The 22,716-nt window shown below is 55.3% G+C and overlaps 1 protein-coding gene across 22 annotated transcripts in view; it reads left to right on the top strand.

Annotated features, from left to right (window-relative positions):
• Window positions 1-22,716, top strand: part of PLEC (plectin) — a 475,125-nt gene that overhangs the window by 440,336 nt on the left and 12,073 nt on the right. For all 22 annotated transcript variants that reach the window (XM_073543308.1, XM_073543309.1, XM_073543307.1 and 19 more), the window contains 19 exons: window positions 1,272-1,367; window positions 1,455-1,582; window positions 12,506-12,599; window positions 12,760-12,914; window positions 13,046-13,358; window positions 13,481-13,555; window positions 13,644-13,805; window positions 14,393-14,497; window positions 15,708-15,803; window positions 15,885-16,010; window positions 16,168-16,320; window positions 17,154-17,308; window positions 17,382-17,508; window positions 17,598-17,781; window positions 17,870-18,027; window positions 20,394-20,572; window positions 20,663-20,801; window positions 21,992-22,348; window positions 22,521-22,604. In XM_073543308.1, coding sequence (XP_073399409.1) covers window positions 1,272-1,367; window positions 1,455-1,582; window positions 12,506-12,599; window positions 12,760-12,914; window positions 13,046-13,358; window positions 13,481-13,555; window positions 13,644-13,805; window positions 14,393-14,497; window positions 15,708-15,803; window positions 15,885-16,010; window positions 16,168-16,320; window positions 17,154-17,308; window positions 17,382-17,508; window positions 17,598-17,781; window positions 17,870-18,027; window positions 20,394-20,572; window positions 20,663-20,801; window positions 21,992-22,348; window positions 22,521-22,604 — 2,886 coding nt within the window. The remainder of the gene's footprint in view (window positions 1-1,271; window positions 1,368-1,454; window positions 1,583-12,505; window positions 12,600-12,759; window positions 12,915-13,045; window positions 13,359-13,480; window positions 13,556-13,643; window positions 13,806-14,392; window positions 14,498-15,707; window positions 15,804-15,884; window positions 16,011-16,167; window positions 16,321-17,153; window positions 17,309-17,381; window positions 17,509-17,597; window positions 17,782-17,869; window positions 18,028-20,393; window positions 20,573-20,662; window positions 20,802-21,991; window positions 22,349-22,520; window positions 22,605-22,716) is intronic.

Below are 22,716 nucleotides of genomic sequence, written 5' to 3'. Positions count from 1 at the left end.
TGTTGTGTCTGGCTCTGGTGGGTGACATGGTGTATATTAGGGTGTTGTCGCTGGCTCTGGTGGGTGACATGGTGTATATCTGGGTGTTGTGGCTGGCTCTGGTGGGTGACATGCTTTGTATGGAGGTATAGAGTTGGCCTGACAGTGATTCGTGCAGGGTGTAGCAGGACGTGTGACTAATGAGAATGTTGTGGTCAGGCGCATGTCTACATCCTGTGATCACATAAGACTGGCCCTGCTTGTCATGAGATTGTGTGGAGATCAGCGCCTTGTGACAATGATAATACTGATATTCACAGTCCCTACATACCACCTTTGTCACTAAAGTCCCTGCATAGCACCTCTGTCATGACAGTCCCTACATACCACGTCTGTCATCACAGTCCCTACGTACCTCCTCTGTCATCACAGTCCCTACATACCTCCTCTGTCATCACAGTCCCTACATACCTCCTCTGTCATCACAGTCCCTACATACCTCCTCTGTCATCCAGTCCCTACATACCTCCTCTGTCATCACAGTCCCTACGTACCTTCTCTGTCATCACGGTCCCTACGTACCTTCTCTGTCATCACGGTCCCTACGTACCACCTCTGTCGTCGCGGTCCCTACGTACCACCTCTGTCGTCGCGGTCCCTACGTACCACCTCTGTCGTCGCGGTCCCTACGTACCACCTCTGTCGTCGTCGCGGTCCCTACGTACCACCTCTGTCGTCGTCGCGGTCCCTACGTACCACCTCTGTCGTCGTCGCGGTCCCTACGTACCACCTCTGTCGTCGTCGCGGTCCCTACGTACCACCTCTGTCGTCGTCGCGGTCCCTACGTACCACCTCTGTCGTCGTCGCGGTCCCTACGTACCACCTCTGTCGTCGTCGCGGTCCCTACGTACCACCTCTGTCGTCGTCGCGGTCCCTACGTACCACCTCTGTCGTCGTCGCGGTCCCTACGTACCACCTCTGTCGTCGTCGCGGTCCCTACGTACCACCTCTGTCGTCGTCGCGGTCCCTACGTACCACCTCTGTCGTCGTCGCGGTCCCTACGTACCACCTCTGTCGTCGTCGCGGTCCCTACGTACCACCTCTGTCGTCGTCGCGGTCCCTACGTACCACCTCTGTCGTCGTCGCGGTCCCTACGTACCACCTCTGTCGAGGTCCCTACGCTCACGGTCCCTGTACTTTTGTGTCAGCCTTGGGGCCCCCACCTCTGGTTAGCTTTTGGGGCCATACTTATGTTGCTTTTTTTGTAAATTTAACTCTTTCTTGTCACTCAGATTTTGTGGCGCCAGTTTCTAAAATTTAAAGAGTCAGATCTCCCTAATAAAGAGGCAGACAAGAACCAGTCCAAGCTGCAGTACCAGTCTTTGGAGGTGAGTGCAGCGCCCCCGGTGGTCGGTCATCACCTTCATATATGAGTCCCCAGCACTGACCACAAACCACCCGTGTCTCCTTGTCAGGGTGCAGTCAAATCTGGGCAGCTGAAGGTGCCCCCCGGATACCACCCTCTGGACGTGGAGAAGGAGTGGGGGAAACTGCACGTGTCCATCCTGGAGCGAGAGAAGCTTCTGCGCATCGAGCTGGAGAGGTAAGGAAGGTTTGGGGACATATGGGGTGCTTCTTCCCGGGAGATATATATGGGGGCGTCTCTGGGGATATGTATGGGGGGCTGTGCTCCTAGAGATATGTATGGGGGGGGCTGTGTCCCTGGATGTATACAGCTCTGGCAAAAATTAAGAGCCCACTGCACAGTTGTATAAAAATCCACTTCTCTCCACGTCTGGCAGCATTCCATTCCAGTGTCAGCTGAATTCCCACCAGAGGACACCTCATTCTACTTAATGTGCGTCTGATTAGTGATCACCTGAACCAAATCTTATTTAACGAAGGAAAGTATAAGGGTACGTGCACACGCTGCGGATTGATCCGCTCGGATTTTTCAAAATCCGCAGGTAAATCCGCAGGTCAAAAGACCTGCGGTTTTTCATCCCCACAATGGAGGAGATGGCAAACCGCAGCGGAATCCGCAGAAAGAATTGACATGTCAATTCTTTCTGCGGTTTTGAAACCGCAGCAAATCCGCGCAAAAAATTCAGCAGCGTCTGCACAGCGTTTTTTTTTCCATAGGTTAGAATGCTACTGTACACCGCAGCAAAAACTGCTGCGGATCTGCAGGGCCAAATCCGCTGCGCATCTGCAGCAGAATCCGCAGCGTGTGTACACAGCCTAAAAACTCTGCTGTGGTGTTCACAATCCTCCTGCAATAGGACAAGCTGGACGGCAAAACAAGTGCTAGGAATATCCCAAAAGTGATAGGAATGAAAAAATAACGTTTAACCATCCCAAAGGAGCTGAAAAGAAAAGTCTTGAGTGAGGAAAAGAAGGGCTCAATTCTGGCTTTACTAGTAGAGGGATACAGTGAGCGGCATGTTGCCTCCATCCTTAAAATTTCTAATTCATCCGAAAAAGGGCAAATGGAAGCCAAGTCTTAAAAAATCTCAAATTTTTATTATGGTATTATTTTAAAAAAAAAATTTCATTAAATATGAAAATCAATTAGTACATAAAACATGAGGACACTGCAACAAGAAAAAGTACCGCTGCACCATGACGGTAAATAGCATAAATGACTGAAGAAAATAAACATCCCAATTGATGTGAATTGATATTTACATATACAGGTAAAATATGCCCAAAAAATACTGTGCAAAAAGCAGAGGTTTATTTCCACATGTACAGTGCCTACAAGTAGTATTCAACCCCCTGCAGATTTAGCAGGTTTACACATTCGGAATTAACTTAGCATTGTGACATTTGGACTGTAGATCAGCCTGGAAGTGTGAAATGCACTGCAGCAAAAAAGAATGTTATTTCTTTGTTTAATTTTTTTTTAAATTGTGAAAAGTTTATTCAGAGGGTCATTTATTATTCAACCCCTCAAACCACCAGAATTCTGTTTGGTTCCCCTAAAGTATTAAGAAGTATTTCAGGCACAAAGAACAATGAGCTTCACATGTTTGGATTAATTATCTCTTTTTCCAGCCTTTTCTGACTATTTAAGACCCTCCCCAAACTTGTGAACAGCACTCATACATGGTCAACATGGGAAAGACAAAGGAGCATTCCAAGGCCATCAGAGACAAGATCGTGGAGGGTCACAAGGCTGGCAAGGGGTACAAAACCCTTTCCAAGGTGTTGGGCCTACCTGTCTCCACTGTTGGGAGCATCATCTGGAAGTGGAAGGCTTATGGAACTACTGTTAGCCTTCCACGGCCTGGACAGCCTTTGAAAGTTTCCTCCCGTGCCGAGGGCAGGCTTGTCCGAAGAGTCAAGGCTAACCCAAGGACAACAAGGAAGGAGCTCCGGGAAGATCTCATGGCAGTGGGGACATTGGTTTCAGTCAATACCATAAGTAACGTACTCCACCGCAATGGTCTTCGTTCCAGACGAGCTTGTAAGGTTCCTTTACTTTCAAAGCGTCATGTCAAGGCTCGTCTACAGTTTGCTCATGATCACTTGGAGGATTCTGAGACAGACTGGTTCAAGGTTCTCTGGTCTGATGAGACCAAGATCGAGATCTTTGGTGCCAACCACACACGTGACGTTTGGAGACTGGATGTCTTTGGTGCCAACCACACACGTGACGTTTGGAGACTGGATGGCACTGCATACGACCCCAAGAATACCATCCCTACAGTCAAGCATGGTGGTGGCAGCATCATGCAGTGGGGCTGTTTCTCAGCCAAGGGGCCTGGCCATCTGGTCCGCATCCATGGGAAGATGGATAGCACGGCCTACCTGGAGATTTTGGCCAAGAACCTCCGCTCCTCCATCAAGGATCTTAAGATGGGTCGTCATTTCATCTTCCAACAAGACAACGACCCAAAGCACACAGCCAAGAAAACCAAGGCCTGGTTCAAGAGGCAAAAAAACAAGGTGTTGGAGTGGCCTAGTCAGTCTCCTGACCTTAACCCAATTGAAAACTTGTGGAAGGAGCTCAAGATTAAAGTCCACATGAGACACCCAAAGAACCTAGATAACTTGGAGAAGGTCTGCATGGAGGAGTGGGCCAAGATAACTCCAGAGACCTGTGCCGGCCTGATCAGGTCTTATAAAAGACGATTATTAGCTGTAATTGCAAACAAGGGTTATTCCACAAAATATTAAACCTAGGGGTTGAATAATAATTGACCCACACTTTTATGTTTAAAATTTATTAAAATTTAACTGAGCAACATAACTTTTTGGTTTGTAAGATTTATGCATCTGTTAATAAATCCTGCTCTTGTGTGAAGTTTGAAGGCTCTAACTTATTTGCATCTTATCAAACCTGCTAAATCTGCAGGGGGTTGAATACTACTTGTAGGCACTGTATATCAAAAAATCCTGTGATTTAAATAAAGATACCATGACAGTATTCAACAGTATTCATTGTGTGAGCTTTAAAATATCAAGGCGTAAAAAAGGTGCAGAGTGCAAGGATATGTAAAGTCAATAATGCTTGCTAGTGCAATGTATAGGGATAATTACCCCCGGGATGCATGCTGAGACATCAGAGTAGACAAAAAAGGTAAGAGGCTAAAGGCCTCATCGCACTAAGCGAGATTGTTAGCGATATCGCTATGTCTGATACTTACCTCCGACCGGCTCCCCCGCTGGCTATCGCTGATCGCGCGAGAACATCCTGGGCAGTTTCTCGTCGGCTGCTTCCTGCTGTGACGACGAGCGACGCGTGGACGCGGGCGGGAGGACGTCAGGACCGCCTCATCTGACAGGTAAGTAACGACCCCCGACCGCTGAGATGTCACTGGTGAGATCTGCCTGTGTGGCAGCTCACTAGCGACCACTTAGCGATGCACCAGCGATCCTGAACGGGTCGTATCGTGGTCGGGATCGCTGGTGCATCGCTAAATGTGACGGGACCCTAAAGTGCCATAAGTAAACAGTGTAATGAATGCATATTACCTCAGTGGTGCAGGCAGGAGAACCCCGACATGCGTTTCGCGTTGGCTTTTTTTTTTAAATTTCTAAGACAGCAGTTCATTACAACAAGGTCAAGCAGCAGACATTGGGGACAACAGTGCGGCAGAGGGCGAAAACGACTCTCCACTGACTGGGATGACCGTCATCTTATTCAAATGTCACTCAGCAACTGCAGGATGACATCAAGTGACCTACAAAAGGAATGGCAGCTGGGGTGAAGTGCACGGCAAGAAGAGTTCGCAACAGACTCCTAGAGGCCGGGCTCAAGTCATGTAAAGCTAGAAAAAAAGCCTCTCATCAATGAGAAGTAAAGGAGAGCCAGGCTGAAGTTTGCCAAAACACCATAAGGATTGGACCATAGAGGACTGGAGTAAGGTAATCTTCTCTGATGAGTCTAATTTTCAGCTTTGCCCAACACCTGGTCGTCTAATGGTTAGACGGAGACCTGGAGAGGCGTACAAGCCACAGTGTCCAGTGTCCTGCACCACTGTGAAATTTGGTGGAGGATCGGTGATGATCTGGGGATGAGTCAGCAAGGCTGGAATTGGGCAGGTTAATCTTTGCGAAGGACGTATGAATCAAGACGCAGACAAGGTCATCCTGGAGAAACAGCGGATTCCTTCTGCTCAGGCAATGTTCCCTAACTCTGAGGACAATGCGCCATGCCACCCAGCTAGGTCATCAATGTGTGGATGAAGGACCACCACATGAAATCCCTGTCATGGCCGCCCAATCTCCAGACCTGAACCCCACTGAGAACCTCTGGAATGTAATCAAGAGGAAGATGGAGAGTCACAAGCCATCACACAAAGAAGAACTGCTTGCATGTGTGTACCAGGAGTGGCATAAGGTCACCCAAAAGCCGTGTGCGAGACTGGAGGAAAGCAGCCGAGACGCAGGAAAGCTGGGATTAACAATCATGGGGATTCCACAGAATATCTGAACTCTTCCTGAGGTAAAACAGTAGTATTGTTGTTTCTAAAGGATTATGGACTGGTTTTATCATTATCTGAGGTCTGCAAGCTCTGGGGTTTTATGTTCTTTTGACCATTTCTCATTTTCTGAAAATAAATGCAAAATTTAGTGCTTGGAGATTTGGAGACATGTTGTCAAGAGTTTATAGAATAAAAGAGCAATTTACATTTTACTCAGAAATATAAAGAGAAAAATCAGACAGACTGACAACAGTGTGCAGCGGTCTCTTAATGTTTGCCAGAGCTGTATATGGGGGGCTGTGTCTGGAGATGTACAGTACAGAGCAAAAGTTTGGACACACCTTCTCATTCAAAGAGTTTTCTTTATTTCATGACCATGTAATTGTAGATTCACTCTGAAGGCATCAAAACTATGAATTACCACATGTGGAATTATATAATTAACAAAAAAGTGTGAAACAACTGAAAATATGTCTTATATTCTAGGTTCTTCACAGTAGCCTCCTTTTGCTTTGATTACTGCTTTGCACACTCTTGGCAATCTCTTGATGAGCTTCAAGAGGTAGTCACCGGAAATGGTCTTCCAACAGTCTTGAAGGAGTTCCCAGAGATGCTTAGCACTTGTTGGCCCTTTTGCCTTCACTCTGCGGTCCAGCTCACCCCAAACCATCTCGATTGGGTTCAGGTCTGGTGACTGTGGAGGCCAGGTCATCTGGCGTAGCACCCCATCACTCTCCTTCTTGGTCAGATAGCCCTTACACAGCCTGGAGGTGGGTTTGGGGTCATTGTCCTGTTGAAAAATAAATGTTGGTCCAACTAAACACAAACCGGATGGAATTGCATGCCGCTGCAAGATGCTGTGGTAGCCATGCTGGTTCAGTATGCCTTCAATTTTGAATAAATCCCCAACAGTGTCACCAGCAAAGCACCCCCACACCATCACACCTCCTCCTCCATGCTTCACGGTGGGAACCAGGCATGTAGAGTCCATCCGTTCACCTTTTCTGCGTCGCACAAAGACACGGTGGTTGGAACCAAAGATCTCAAATTTGGACTCATCAGACCAAAGTACAGATTTCCACTGGTCTAATGTCCATTCCTTGTGTTCTTTAGCCCAAACAAGTCTCTTCTGCTTGTTGCCTGTCCTTAGCAATGGTTTCCTAGCAGCTATTTTACCATGAAGGCCTGCTGCACAAAGTCTCCTCTTAACAGTTGTTGTAGAGATGTGTCTGCTGCTAGAACTCTGTGTGGCATTGACCTGGTCTCTAATCTGAGCTGCTGTTAACCTGCGATTTCTGAGGCTGGTGACTCGGATGAACTTATCCTCCACAGCAGAGGTGACTCTTGGTCTTCCTTTCCTGGGGCGGTCCTCACGTGAGCCAGTTTCTTTGTAGCGCTTGATGGTTTTTGCCAATGCACTTGGGGACACTTTCAAAGTTTTCCCAATTTTTCGGACTGACTGACCTTCATTTCTTCAAGTAATGATGGCCACTCGTTTTTCTTAACTCCGCTGCTTTTTTCATGCCATAATACAAATTCTAACAGTCTATTCAGTAGGACTATCAGCTGTGTATCCACCAGACTTCTGCACAACTGATGGTCCCAACCCCATTTATAAGGCACGAAATCCCACTTATTAAACCTGACAGGGCACACCTGTGAAGTGAAAACCATTTCCGGTGACTACCTCTTGAAGCTCATCAAGAGAATGCCAAGAGTGTGCAAAGCAGAAATCAAAGCAAAAGGTGGCTACTCTGAAGAACCTAGAATATAAGACATATTTTCAGTTGTTTCACACTTTTTTGTTAATTATATAATTCCACATGTGGTAATTCATAGTTTTGATCTACAATATTCATAGTCATGAAAATAAAGAAAACTCTTGGAATGAGAAGGTGTGTCCAAACTTTTGCTCTGTACTGTACATGGGGGTCTGTGTCTGGATATATATATGGGGGGCTGTGTATGGAGATGTATATATGGGGGGCTGTGTCTGCGGGGATATATATATATATATATATATATATATATATATATATATATATATATATATATATATATATATATATATATATATATGGGGCGGCATTACTGGAGACATATATGGAGGTCTTGCTCTTGATGTGGTGGTCTCTGCCTGCACTGTGTAGTTACTGGTGTTTGTCTTGGTGATGGGAGGATTTCGCAGATTCGTCATTTGTTCAGTGCAGGAGTTTCCTCCATGACTCATGTCTGCGGTCACTGCAGAGAATGAGAGGAGCCCCAAGCCCCCCTGTTTCCTGTCATCAGTGAATGTCGGGTTCCCACAACTCCATGTACAAGACACTTTTTCTACCATGCACGTGCTGGTTGGTTCCGCTCTTTCATACAGTCCGGGTTCTCCCCTGGGTGAGGTCCGGCCGCCCTCCTCTCTGTATAGTCGGGGTTCTCCTGGATGAGGTCCGGCCGCCCTCCTCTCTGTACAGTCGGGGTTCTCCCCTGGGTGAGGTCCGGCCGCCCTCCTCTCTGTACAGTCGGGGTTCTCCCCTGGATGAGGTCCGGCCGCCCTCCTCTCTGTACAGTCGGGGTTCTCCCCTGGGTGAGGTCCGGCGGCCCTCCTCTCTGTACAGTCGGGGTTCTCCCCTGGGTGGGGTCCGGCCGCCCTCCTCTCTGTACAGTCGGGGTTCTCCCCTGGGTGGGGTCCGGCCGCTCTCCTCTCTGTACAGTCGGGGTTCTCCCCTGGGTGGGGTCCGGCCGCTCTCCTCTCTGTACAGTCGGGGTTCTCCCCTGGGTGGGGTCCGGCCGCCCTCCTCTCTGTACAGTCGGGGTTCTCCCCTGGGTGGGGTCCGGCCGCCCTCCTCTCTGTACAGTCGGTGTTCTCCCCTGGGTGGGGTCCGGCCGTTCTCCTCTCTGTACAGTCGGGGTTCTCCCCTGGGTGGTGTCCGGCCGCTCTCCTCTCTGTACAGTCGGGGTTCTCACCTGGGTGAGGTCCGGCCGCCCTCCTCTGTACAGCCGGGGTTCTCCCCTGGGTGGGGTCCGGCCGCCCTCCTCTCTGTACAGTCGGGGTTCTCCCCTGGGTGGGGTCCGGCCACTCTCCTCTGTACAGTTGGGGTTCTCCCCTGGGTGGGGTCCGGCCACCCTCCTCTCTGTACAGTCGGGGTTCTCCCCTGGGTGGTGTCCGGCCGCTCTCCTCTCTGTACAGTTGGGGTTCTCCCCTGGGTGGTGTCCGGCCGCTCTCCTCTCTGTACAGTCGGGGTTCTCACCTGGGTGAGGTCCAGCCGCCCTCCTCTGTACAGTCGGGGTTCTCCTCTGGGTGGGGTCCGGCCGCTCTCCTCTCTGTACAGTCGGGGTTCTCCCCTGGGTGGGGTCCGGCCGCCCTCCTCTCTGTACAGTCGGGGTTCTCCCCTGGGTGAGGTCCGGCGGCCCTCCTCTCTGTACAGTCGGGGTTCTCCCCTGGGTGGGGTCCGGCCGCCCTCCTCTCTGTACAGTCGGGGTTCTCCCCTGGGTGGGGTCCGGCCGCTCTCCTCTCTGTACAGTCGGGGTTCTCCCCTGGGTGGGGTCCGGCCGCTCTCCTCTCTGTACAGTCGGGGTTCTCCCCTGGGTGGGGTCCGGCCGCCCTCCTCTCTGTACAGTCGGGGTTCTCCCCTGGGTGGGGTCCAGCCGCCCTCCTCTGTACAGTCGGGGTTCTCACCTGGGTGAGGTCCAGCCGCCCTCCTCTGTACAGTCGGGGTTCTCCTCTGGGTGGGGTCCGGCCGCTCTCCTCTCTGTACAGTCGGGGTTCTCCCCTGGATGAGGTCCGGCCGCCCTCCTCTCTGTACAGTCGGGGTTCTCCCCTGGGTGAGGTCCGGCGGCCCTCCTCTCTGTACAGTCGGGGTTCTCCCCTGGGTGGGGTCCGGCCGCCCTCCTCTCTGTACAGTCGGGGTTCTCCCCTGGGTGGGGTCCGGCCGCTCTCCTCTCTGTACAGTCGGGGTTCTCCCCTGGGTGGGGTCCGGCCGCTCTCCTCTCTGTACAGTCGGGGTTCTCCCCTGGGTGGGGTCCGGCCGCCCTCCTCTCTGTACAGTCGGGGTTCTCCCCTGGGTGGGGTCCGGCCGCCCTCCTCTCTGTACAGTCGGGGTTCTCCCCTGGGTGCGGTCCGGCCGTTCTCCTCTCTGTACAGTCGGGGTTCTCCCCTGGGTGGTGTCCGGCCGCTCTCCTCTCTGTACAGTCGGGGTTCTCACCTGGGTGAGGTCCGGCCGCCCTCCTCTGTACAGCCGGGGTTCTCCCCTGGGTGGGGTCCGGCCGCCCTCCTCTCTGTACAGTCGGGGTTCTCCCCTGGGTGGGGTCCGGCCACTCTCCTCTGTACAGTCGGGGTTCTCCCCTGGGTGGGGTCCGGCCGCCCTCCTCTCTGTACAGTTGGGGTTCTCCCCTGGGTGGGGTCCGGCCACCCTCCTCTCTGTACAGTCGGGGTTCTCCCCTGGGTGGTGTCCGGCCGCTCTCCTCTCTGTACAGTCGGGGTTCTCCCCTGGGTGGTGTCCGGCCGCTCTCCTCTCTGTACAGTCGGGGTTCTCACCTGGGTGAGGTCCAGCCGCCCTCCTCTGTACAGTCGGGGTTCTCCTCTGGGTGGGGTCCGGCCGCTCTCCTCTCTGTACAGTCGGGGTTCTCCCCTGGGTGGGGTCCGGCCGCCCTCCTCTCTGTACAGTTGGGGTTCTCCCCTGGGTGGGGTCCGGCCGCCCTCCTCTCTGTACAGTTGGGGTTCTCCCCTGGGTGGGGTCCGGCCGCTCTCCTCTCTGTACAGTCGGGGTTCTCCCCTGGGTGGTGTCTGGCCGCTCTCCTCTCTGTACAGTCGGGGTTCTCCCCTGGGTGGTGTCCGGCCGCTCTCCTCTCTGTACAGTCGGGGTTCTCCCCTGGGTGGTGTCCGGCCGCTCTCCTCTCTGTACAGTCGGGGTTCTCCCCTGGGTGGTGTCCGGCCGCTCTCCTCTCTGTACAGTCGGGGTTCTCCCCTGGGTGGGGTCCGGCCGCCCTCCTCTGTACAGTCGGGGTTCTCCCCTGGTTGGTGTCCGGCCGCTCTCCTCTCTGTACAGTCGGGGTTCTCACCTGGGTCGGATCCAGCTGCCCTCTTCTCTGTATAGTCGGGGTTCTCCTCTCGGTGAGGTCTGGCCGCCCTCCTCTCTGTACAGCTGGGGTTCTCCTCTGGGTGATGTCCGGCTGCCCTCCCCTCTGTACTGCCGGGTTTCTCCTCTGGGTGAGGTCCGGCCGCCGCCCTCTTTGTACAGTCGGGGTTCTCCTGGTTGAGGTCTGGCCGCTCTCCTCTCTGTACAGTCGAGGTTCTCCCCTGGGTGAGGTCCGGCCGCCCTCCTCTGTACAGTCGGGGTTCTCCTCTGGGTGGGGGCCAGCAGCCCTCTTCTCTGTATAGTCAGGGTTCGAGAGGAGGTCCGGCCACCCTCTTCTCTGTATAGTCTAGTCAGGGTTCGAGAGGAGGTCCGGCCACCCTCTTCTCTGTATAGTCGGGGTTCTCCTCTGGGTGAGGTCCGGCCGCCCTCCTCTCTTTACAGCCGGGGTTCTCCTCTGGGTGAGGTCCGGCCACCCTCCTCTCTTTACAATTGGGGTTCTCCCCTGGGTGGGGTCCGGCCGCCTTCCCACAATCACAGGCTGAGGGTTTGTGACTTTGTGTGAGTCACGCTGTAAGTAATTAGATCCAGCACTGCTTTCGGCTCGTGATGAGGAGGAGGAGGGCAGCGCGGCTCCTTCCTCTGCTCAGAAGTGGTGTCTGTAAGAGGAAGCGGGATGCCTGCAGGAAGCGCAGGATAGGTGAGACGCTCTGCAGCGGAGGTGGGGCCTGCAGACCATTGTGACAGACTCCGGCTGCGCTGCAGCTGTGGTAGCACTGATGTCTGCTCTGCTGCGCAGCTGTGGTAGCACTGATGTCTGCTCTGCTGCGCAGCTGTGGAAGCACTGATGTCTGCTCTGCTGCGCAGCTGTGGGAAGCTGGACGGGACATCCTTCTGTATTAGAGGGCTCTAGTGTGGGGTGAGGCTGAGAGAACAGGACACCCGTCATCCGCTCAGCGCCAGCACTCGGATCGTCTGCTCCTCTGCCGCTCGGGTCACAAGCTTAGTGACCATGGATGCTGGGTATAATTGGGGGCATGTTGAGGACAGGCCCTAAGTGAGGGCATTCTGTGCCCTCCAAGTAATGCTGTGACAGCCTAGCAGCACAGACTGACTCCTAGTACTGGAGGGGACCCCCCGGGGTATACCTGGTACTAGCAGGCCCCCGGGGTTTACATGATACTGGCAGGCTACCCCGGGGTATACCGAATATTGGCAATCCCCCCAGGGTATACCTGGTACTGGCGGACCCACCCGGGGTATACCTGATACTGGCGGGCCCCCCCTGGGGCTCTGTCAGTAGGGGGTGCACACCAGAAAACCTTCCATAAATGGACTATCTCTGGACCTCTTGTATTGGTGGGAACCCAGGGGACATTTGGTGCAGTGTCTGATCGAGGTGACTGCAGGATGCATGACGTGACGCCCCTCTGTGGCCGCGGGGGACGCCCCTCTGTGGCCGCGGGGGACGCCCCTCTGTACATATGCAGATGTCAGGGCTCCGCTGTCATTTGTCTCTCGTCACAGGTTGGAGCGTCTGCAGAGAATCGTCAGCAAGCTGCAGATGGAGTCCGGACTGTGCGAGGAGCAGCTGAACCAGGCGGACGCCTTACTGCAGACGGTGAGTGCCGGCTGCCACTGCTGCAGCGCATTAGCGCCAAATGTTCCGAACTTCTCATTCTCCGGTGACTCGAGTGATGTATTAATTAAGGAGGCTTGCTGTTACCGTTTGTGCTGGGGGCAGGGGTGAAGCTCTGCTGTAATGACCTCTGTCTTTCCAGAATATCCGCCTCCTGAATGCTGGAAAGCCTCTTCAGCGGGCCGCAGACATCGAGCGGGACCTGGACAAGGCTGACGCCATGATCCGGATACTCTTCAACGATGTGCAGGCACTTAAAGATGGACGCCATCCGCAGGGCGAGCAGATGTATCGCAGGTATCCAGCAGACCAGGATGGAGGGGCTTCTGGAGGAGTGTGTGTTCAGAGATGACGGGTGTGACATCAGATTCGTCGGCGCAGAGTAACGGACGCCCCACAGGTCTCATTCTAGATGTTTGTGTTTTCAGAGTCTACCGCCTGCACGAGCGCCTGGTCGCCATCCGCACAGAGTACAACCTGCGGATAAAGTCTGGAGCCTCCCAGGTCATCACCCAAGTCACCCACGTGACGCAGCAGTCCGTCCGCCAAGACGTGGATGAGGTCACCCTGCGCTACCTCCAGGACCTGCTTGGCTGGGTGGAAGAGAACCAGAAACGCATCAATTCGGCAGAGTGGGGCTCCGATCTCCCCAGCGTAGAGTCGCAGCTCGGCAGTCACCGCGGCCTGCACCAGTCCATCAACGAGTTCAGATCAAAGATTGAACGAGCGCGGGCTGACGAGGTGACTGTCCTCATGATGGTGACCCCAAATGTTTTCATGGGTGGGGGGTGATGTAGGCAATAAACATGTGACTCCACAAACATTGCCTCTTATATAATGTCTGACATGTCTTCTGTGTCCAGGCTCACATGTCAGGGACACGGGGAAACTATCAGGAATATCTGGGAAAACTGGATTTACTATATGCCAAGTTGCTGGTGAGTTCCGGGGGCTGTGTCTGGGGGTCTCAGGCAACTGCTGCCATTTCATTCTTCATGGTCATTGAGGGTTTCCATCTCTTTCCAGAACTCCTCCAAAGCCAGACTGCGAAACCTGGAAAGCCTCCACGCGTTTGTGGCCGCTGCAACCAAAGAGCTCATGTGGCTGAACGATAAGGAAGAGGAAGAAGTGAACTTCGACTGGAGCGACCGTAACACCAACATGACTAGCAAAAAAGACAACTACTCCGTAAGCAAGGGTCCAGGAGAAATGGGGGCGTTCAGGAGATGAGGGGATATTTGGGAGGTGGAAAGCTAGGTCTGGGAGGTGGGCAGACATTCAGGAGATGGAATGAAGAGTCCAGGAGAGGAGAAGACATTCATGGCATGAGGGGACGTTCTGGAGATGGAATGAAGCGTTCTGGAGATGGAATGACGCTTTTTGGACAGAAGGCGACATTCTGGACAGGAGGCGACGTTCTGTAGATGAAGCAAAGGGTCTGAGTAATAGGAGGAGCAATACAATAACTGTTAATAATGGAGATGAGATAATGGTGAAACAGAAGAGGACAATGATAGAGATCAGCTCCTTGGGATTATTTCCAGGTTAACGGGAGTGGCATGTTAGGACCTAATGTCTGTCCCAATAATGGACGTCACATTCAGGTTTACCAAGGAGATGGAAGGTCCTGGAGCGAGCAGAGAGTGGCGGGTCTGTGGGGAAAGGTATAAACGAGCAGATTAGTTCAGATGTGCTGTGGAGAGCAGAAAACTCTGGGGTGAAGACCGATTTTGGAGAATCCCGCCTGAGACATTCTCACCCACCTATCTCTGCAGGGTTTAATGCGGGAGCTTGAACTGAAGGAAAAAAAGATAAAGGAAATTCAGAGCATGGGCGACCGACTCCTCCGTGAAGATCATCCTGGTAAATCTACAGTGGAGGTGAGGATGTGTCTTTGGCCAACAGATGTTGCTCCTTCTGAGGTCCATGGTTTATGGAACATAAGATGGGGGAACAATGTGGGGACGTGTCCTGGTGCGACATGAGGCCCAATGCGGGGCACAGTGTGGGACTCGGCACAGTGCGGGGCACTGCGTGGGACACTGCACAATGTGGGACTCGGCACAATGCGGGGCGCGGTGTGGGACTCGGCACAATGTGGGACACTGCACAATGCAGGGTACGGTCTGGGACTCTGCACAATGCTGGGCACTGCGTGGGACACTGCACAATGTGGGACTCGGCACAATGCGGGGCGTGGTGTGGGACTCGGCACAATGCGGGGCACTGCGTGGGACACTGCACAATGCAGGGTACGGTGTGGGACTCGGCACTGCGTGGGACACTGCACAATGCAGGGTACGGTGTGGAACTCTGCATAATGCGGGGCACTGCGTGGGACACTGCACAATGCAGGGTACGGTGTGGGACTCGGCACTGCGTGGGACACTGCACAATGCAGGGTACGGTGTGGAACTCTGCATAATGCGGGGCACTGCGTGGGACACTGCACAATGCAGGATACGGTGTGGAACTCTGCATAATGCAGGGCACTGCGTGGGACACTGCACATTGCAGGGTACGGTGTGGGACTCGGCACAGCATGGGACACTGCACAATGCAGGGTACGGTGTGGGACTCGGCACTGCATGGGACACTGCACAATGCAGGGTACGGTGTGGGACTCGGCACAATCTGGGACACTGCACAATGCGGGGCACTGCGTGGGACACTGCATAATGCGGGGCACTGCGTGGGACACTGCATAATGCGGGGCACTGCGTGGGACACTGCATAATGCGGGGCACTGTGTGGGACACTGCATAATGCGGGGCACTGCGTGGGACACTGCATAATGCGGGGCACTGCGTGGGACACTGCATAATGCGGGGCACTGCGTGGGACACTGCATAATGCGGGGCACTGCGTGGGACACTGCACAATGTGGGACTCGGCACAATGCCGGGCGCGGTGTGGGACTCGGCACAATGTGGGGCACTGCGTGTGACACTGCACAATGCAGGGTACGGTCAAGGAATCTGCACAATGTGGGACACTGCACAATGCGGGGCGCGGCATGGGACACTGAACGGTGTGGGGCACAGCACAGTGAGACACCTCGATGACCGCTGCCCCCGCTCTCTCCGCCAGGCTTTCCAGGCCGCGCTGCAGACGCAGTGGAGTTGGATGCTTCAGCTCTGCTGCTGTATCGAGGCTCACCTGAAGGAGAACACGGCCTACTTCCAGGTATGACACGTGGAGAATGTGAAGCTGCTGCTGCGGTGGCTGTGACAGCGGAGGCTCATGTTTTCCCTTCTACTTGGACAGTACTTTGCAGATGTTAAGGAGGCGGAGGAACATCTCAGGAAGCTTCAGGAGAACATGCGCAGGAAGTACACGTGTGACCGCTCCATCACTGTCACGCGGCTGGAGGACCTGGTGCAGGACATCATGGTAAGTGCCTCCACCTGCCATGAGGAGCCCGAGTGCGGAGAATACTGCACCTCCAGTGTCCCACCGGCATCTGGGCATGTAACATGGGCGCCTGGTCAGATGCGGAGTGTGATGGTCAACGGGCTGTGAGCCGCTGTGACACCACTGTCTCCCACAGGATGAGAAGGAGCAGCTGAACGAGTACAAGGGGCAAATCTCCGGCCTCACCAAGCGGGCAAAGACCATAGTGCAGCTGAAGCCTCGCAACCCGGCCAATCCTCCCAAAGGGCAGCAGCCAGTGCAGGCGGTGTGTGACTACAAGCAGATGGAGGTAAGGACAGCCATGGCTCCAGGGCCCCACCTGTGAGTCTCAGAGGGGCCCCACAGCTGAACCATGGGGGCAGCATCATAGGTGCGGATACCTGCAGCTGCCCAGCCATGGCTCCAAGACAACCAGGGCCCCACCTGTGAGTCTCAGAGGGGCCCCACTGCTGCCCAGCCATGGCTCCAGGACAACCAGGGTCCCACCTGTGATCATCGGAGGGGCCCCACCACTGCATCATGGGGGCCCCACCGCTGCACAGCCATGCCATCACTGCCACTTATATACCCACACACGTGGCTTTTGGCATGGGCAGAAAAGTTGCATGCGTGTGTAAATGTGAAGGAGACCATGTGTGACCACAAACAACCATGTCCCTGGGGTGGGGGGCGCGTGAATGTGGAACCGATCTGCTATGTGGATGAAGGCGATTGCGTGTCCTGCAGTAATAGACCCGCGGATAAAGAGCACACACATGGAGTGTGGATAATGTCCTGGAGTGTGGCAGAGAGCGTGTGCCCTCCGTGACAGCCCACCGTGGCTAACCCCTTCATCACCAGGCCGAATAATGTGGTGCCATATTAGATGTCACGTAATATAATGGTGCAGTGAGCAGCGCCCTCTAGTGATGGCTGCACGCTCCTGCCGCTGTCCCGCCCCAGAGCCGTGGACTCGGGAGGATACATGATTGACCCTTGCTCCGTTCAGGGGGCTGCCATGGGGGAAAGGACCCCAGCCATCTACCACTGAAATAAACTTCAGACTGATACACTGTAACAAACGGAGACTGCTGCTGTGTTCAGCTCCAGGAATGACAGTTTAACCGTCTGGTTTCCTTACAGATCACGATACATAAAGGCGACGAGTGTCTGCTGATTAACAACTCTCAACCGGACAAGTGGAAGGTGCTGAACACGGGGGGCAGTGACTCCGTGGTGCCATCCGTCTGCTTCGTCGTCCCTCCACCCAACAAGGAGGCGCTGGACGCTGTCAGCAGGTGATGGCGCGTCCTGTGTACGGTAGGACGGCTGTGTTCGGTACGGTGTGCTCATTGTGTTGTCTTGTGGCAGGCTGGAGAGCGGCCACCAGAGCCTGCTGACCCTGTGGCAGCGTCTGCACATCGACCTGAAGAGCCTCCTATCCTACCAGTACCTGCTGCGCGACATTCAGCTCATCCAGTCCTGGACACTCGTCACGGTCAGTCTGCCGCACAGCGAGCAGTCACGTCCCGTCACATCCTGTCCTCTCGTCGCCCCTGTACACACTGACGTCTCCATCCCCTGCAGTTTCGGAGCATGACGTCAGAGGAGTATAAGCTGGTCCTCAGAAACCTGGAGAGCCATTACCAGGACTTCATGCGTGACAGCCAGGACTCTCAGAACTTCCACCCAGACGACCGCATGAACATCGAGAGAGAGTATAGCTCCTGCACCCAGAAATACGAGACCCTGCTGCGCAGCCTGGAGAGAGGTGACCAGGGGGAGAAGCCACGGGACCGGTGGCCATGAGGTGAGGAGGTCTCGAGCTGTCTCATGGTGTGTGTGACATTGTGTTTCAGGAGAGCAGGACGAGAGCTCGTGTAAGAACTACATCTCCCAACTCAAGAACATCCAGCTGCAGCTAGAAGGTTGTGAGGCCCGCACCGTCAGCAAGATCCGCAGCCCCCTGGACAAAGACCCCATCAAAGAATGTTCCCAGAGGATTGGAGACCAGCAGGTGACCACTGACTATGGTGCAGCCATGACCCCCACATGTTCTTTCAGTATCAGCAAACAGAGGGAGTCTAGGAGGACAGATAGGTTCCTGGGTGGGAGCATGGTGGTCTTGAGGAACCAGGATGATGTGGTGAGGACGGAAGGTTCCTGGGTGGGAGCAGGGTGGTCTGGAGGAACCAGGATGATGTGGTGAGGAGGACGGAAGGTTCCTGGGTGGGAGCAGGGTGGTCTGGTGGGAGCAGGATGATGTGGTGAGGAGGACCGAAGGTTCCTGGGTGGGAGCAGGGTGGTCTGGAGGAGCCAAGATGATGTTGTGAGGAGGACAGAAGGTTCCTGGGTGGATGGGAGCAGGATGATGTGGCAAGGAGGACAGAAGGGTCCTGGGTGGCGGCAGGGAGGTCTGGAGAGAGCAGAATGATGTGGTGAGGAGGATCGAAGGGTGAAGAGGACAGTAGAGTCAGGGGGATGGTGGTGGACTGGGAAGTATAGAGGGGTCTGAGTGGGACAGGGTGGTGGGCTGGGGAGAATAAAGGGGTCTGGAGTGAACAGGATGGTGGTCTGGGCAGTATAGAGGGGTCTGGGGGGGACGGCGGTCTAGGAGGACAGGGCGGTGTGCTGTGGAGTATAGATGGGTCTGGGGGGACAGGGCGGCGGGCTGAGGAGTATAGAGAGGTCTGGGGGGGACAGGGCGGTGTGCTGTGGGGTATAGAGAGGTCTGAGGGGACAGGGTGATGGGCTGAGAAGTATAGAGAGGTCTGGGGGGACAGGGCGATGGGCTGGGGAGTATATAGGGGTCTGGGGGGCAGGGTGATGGGCTAGGGAGTAAATAGGGGTCTGTGGGGACAGGGTGATGGGCTAGGGAGTATATAGGGGTCTGGGGGGATAGGGCGGTGGGCTGTGGAGTATAGCGAGGTCTTGGGGGACAGGTTGGTGGGTTGTGGAGTATAGAGAGGCTGGGGGGACAGGGTGGTGGGTAGAGGGGTCTGGGGGGAGAGGGCGGTGGGCTGAGGAGTATAGAGGGGTCTAGGGGGACAGGGTGGTGGGTAGAGGGGTCTGGGGGACAGGGCGGTGGGCTGTGTAGTATAGAGAGGTCTGGGGGGACAGCGGTGGGTTGTGGAGTATAGATGGGTCTAGGGGGTCAGGGTGGTGGGTAGAGGGGTCTGGGGGGACAGGGCGGTGGGCTGTGGAGTATGGAGAGGTCTGGGGGGACAGGGTGATGGGCTGGGGAGAATATATAGGGGTCTGGGGGGCAGGGTGATGGGCTGGGAGGTATATAGGGGTCTGGGGGGCAGGGTGATGAGCTGGGGAGTATATAGGGGTCTGGGGGGCAGGGTGATGGGCTGGGGAGTATAGAGGGGTCTGCGTGGGCAGGGCGGTGGGCTGTGGAGTATAGAGGGGTGTGGGAAGACAGGGTGATGGGCTGGGGAGTATACAGGGGTCTGCGTGGGCAGGGTGATGGGCTGGGGAGTATAGAGGGGTCTGCGTGGGCAGGGCGGTGGGCTGTGGAGTATAGAGGGGTGTGGGAAGACAGGGTGATGGGCTGGGGAGTATATAGGGGTCTGGGGGGACAGGGCGGTGGGCTGTGGAGTATAGAGAGGTCTGGGGGGACAGGGCAGTGGGCTGTGGAGTATAGATGGGTCTGGGGGGACAGGACAGCGGGCTGGGAAGTATAGAGGGGTCTGGGCGACATGGTGGGCTGAGGCGTATAGAGAGGTCTGGGGGGACAGGGCGGTGGGCTGTGGGGTATAGAGAGGTCTGGGGGGACAGGGCGGTGGGCTGTGGGGTATAGAGAGGTCTGAGGGGACAGGGTGATGGGCTGAGGAGTATAGAGAGGTCTGGGGGGACAGGGCGGTGGGCTGGGAAGTATAGAGGGGTCTGGGCGACATGGTGGGCTGAGGCGTATAGAGAGGTCTGGGGGGACAGGGCGGTGGGCTGTGGGGTATAGAGAGGTCTGAGGGGACAGGGTGATGGGCTGAGGAGTATAGAGAGGTCTGGGGGGACAGGGCGGTGGGCTGGGAAGTATAGAGGGGTCTGGGCGACATGGTGGGCTGAGGCGTATAGGTCTCGGGGACAGGGTGGTGCGCTGGGAAGGTTAGAGGTGTCAGGGGCACAGGGTGGTGCGCTGTGGAGTATAGGGGGGGGGCAGGGTGGTTGGGTAGCAGAGGCCGGGGGGGGGGGGTCTGGCAGTGAATCTCCCCTCTGTATGGGGAACACTTGTGTCCTCGTCCAGTGTATGGGGGTCAGGAGCGATAGCGGTCATCTCTGGGGCGGTCAGCCTCCTGGGGGATGTCCGCGTGTAGAGAGTAGGGACTGCCGTAAGGATTGTTCTGTTGTTTTTCTGCTTTTGACTTTCTTCTATTTTCTCAGCAAATTCATTTTGAACTGGAGACCATTCAGAAGAATCTGGATAAGGTGAGCGAGAAGGCGCGGAAGATCCTGAGCCAGCCCGACCTGGGGGCGTCCGCACCGGTCCTGAGATCTGAGCATGACATCACCCTGCAGAAGATGGACCAAGTCTACAGCCTGTCCTCCATCTACCTGGATAAGTAAGTGACCCCCTGCTGTGTGAGAATCAGAGCATACACCACCTCTCGGTGGATCTAAAGAAGTTGACAAGTTGACCCTTTGTCTTCCAGACTAAAGACTATAAACCTGGTGATCCGAAACACACATGGAGCCGAGGAGGTGGTGAAGACGTATGAAGATCAGCTGAAGGATGTTCACACTGTACCTGCTGACCTGAAGGAGCTGGAGAGCAGCAAGACAGACCTGAAGGTACAGCCGGACCTCCTGTGTGGAGCAGATGGGGCGGGAAGTGACCTGAAGTGAAGATGAGACATTATGTTGGATATCTGTGTGTGTGTGCAGTGTCAGGGTGCGGCATTGTACAGGGTCAAGAGAGTTGAGGGTGCAGTGTTGCACGGTGTCGAGAGGTGAGGGTGCAGCTTTGCACGGTGTCGAGAGGTGAGGGTGCAGCATTGTGGTGTGAGGGTGCAGCGTTGCACAGTGTCGAGAGGTGAGGGTGCAGCGCTGCACAGTGTCGAGAGGTGAGGGTGCAGCATTGTGGCGTGAGGGTGCAGCGTTGCACAGTGTCGAGAGGTGAGGGTGCAGCATTGTGGTGTGAGGGTGCAGCAGTGCACAGTGTCGAGAGGTGAGGGTGCAGCATTGTGGTGTGAGGGTGCAGCGATGCACAGTGTCGAAAGGTGAGGGTGCAGCGTTGCACAGTGTCGAGAGGTGAGGGTGCAGCGATGCACAGTGTCGAAAGGTGAGGGTGCAGCGTTGCACAGTGTCGAGAGGTGAGGGTGCAGCATTGTGAGGTGAGGGTGCAGCATTGTGAGGTGAGGGTGCAGCATTGTGACGTGAGGGTGCAGTGTTGCACAGTCTCGAGAGGTGAGGGTGCAGTGTTGCACAGTCTCGAGAGGTGAGGGTGCAGCGTTGCACAGTGTCGAGAGGTGAGGGTGCAGCATTGTGGCGTGAGGGTGCAGCGTTGTGGTGTGAGGGTGCAGCATTGCAGTGTGTCGAGAGGTGAGGGTGCAGCATTGTGGTGTGAGGGTGCAGCATTGCACAGTGTCGAGAGGTGAGGGTGCAGCGTTGCACAGTGTCGAGAGGTGAGGGTGCAGCATTGTGGTGTGAGGGTGCAGTATTGCACAGTGTCGAGAGGTGAGGGTGCAGCGTTGCACAGTGTCGAGAGGTGAGGGTGCAGCGTTGCACAGTGTCGAGAGGTGAGGGTGCAGCGTTGCACAGTGTCGAGAGGTGAGGATGCAGCGTAGTGGTGTGAGGATGCAGCGTAGTGGTGTGAGGATGCAGCGTAGTGGTGTGAGGGTGCAGCGTAGTTGTGTGAGGGTGCAGCGTAGTTGTGTGAGGGTGCAGCGTAGTGGTGTGAGGGTGCAGCGTTGCGGTGTGAGGGTGCAGTGTCTGTGTTGCACAGCCTTGCCCTCCCTCACCCGCTGTCTTCCGTGCTGCAGCGGATGCGTGGACAGGTGGAGGGGCACCAGCCTCTCTTCAGCGGTCTGGAGAGTGACCTCGGCAAGGTGCGGGAGGTGAGTGACCAGATGCTGCGCTCACACAGCGAGCGGGACGTGGACCTGGAGCGATACAGAGAGAAGGTGCAGCAGCTGCTGGAGCGCTGGCAGGCCATCGTCCTACAGATAGACCTGAGGCAGCGGGAGCTGGAGCAACTGGGCAAACAGCTCCGCTACTACAGGGAGAGCTACGAGTGGCTGATCCGCTGGATCCAGGATGCCAAGCAGCGGCAGGAAAAGATCCAGTCTGTGCCCATCACCGACAGCAGAACTGTGAAGGAGCAACTGCAGGAGGAGAAGGTACGGAGGGAGGGGAGCGGCTGCCTCTGCCATGCACTCTGATGGGGGCGGGTCTCTGGGGGAGGAGCGCGGCCGCTGCAGCTCCTTATAAGGGCTGAATGAGGTCACCTGACCATGCGCTAACTCCACCCCGAGAGGCCGTAATAAGAAGTCTGTTACCTCCTGCCCACAGAAACTGCTGGAGGAAAGCGAGAAGAACCGCGTGAAAGTGGACGAATGCCAGAAGTACGCCAAGCAGTACATCGACGCCATCAAGGTAAGGGGCAAAGACGCCGGAGCAGACAACCACCACTGATACCTGATTACAGAGCTCCTCCGATACAGAGAGCGCAGCTCCGGAGTATAATACAGTATAAGTAATGTATGTA

Source organism: Dendrobates tinctorius, unplaced genomic scaffold (assembly GCF_039654945.1).
Source record: "Dendrobates tinctorius isolate UK_male_01 unplaced genomic scaffold, ASM3965494v1 ptg000130l, whole genome shotgun sequence".
Taxonomy (NCBI): domain Eukaryota; kingdom Metazoa; phylum Chordata; class Amphibia; order Anura; family Dendrobatidae; genus Dendrobates; species Dendrobates tinctorius.
This window is presented reverse-complemented; position numbering and strand designations above follow the sequence as displayed.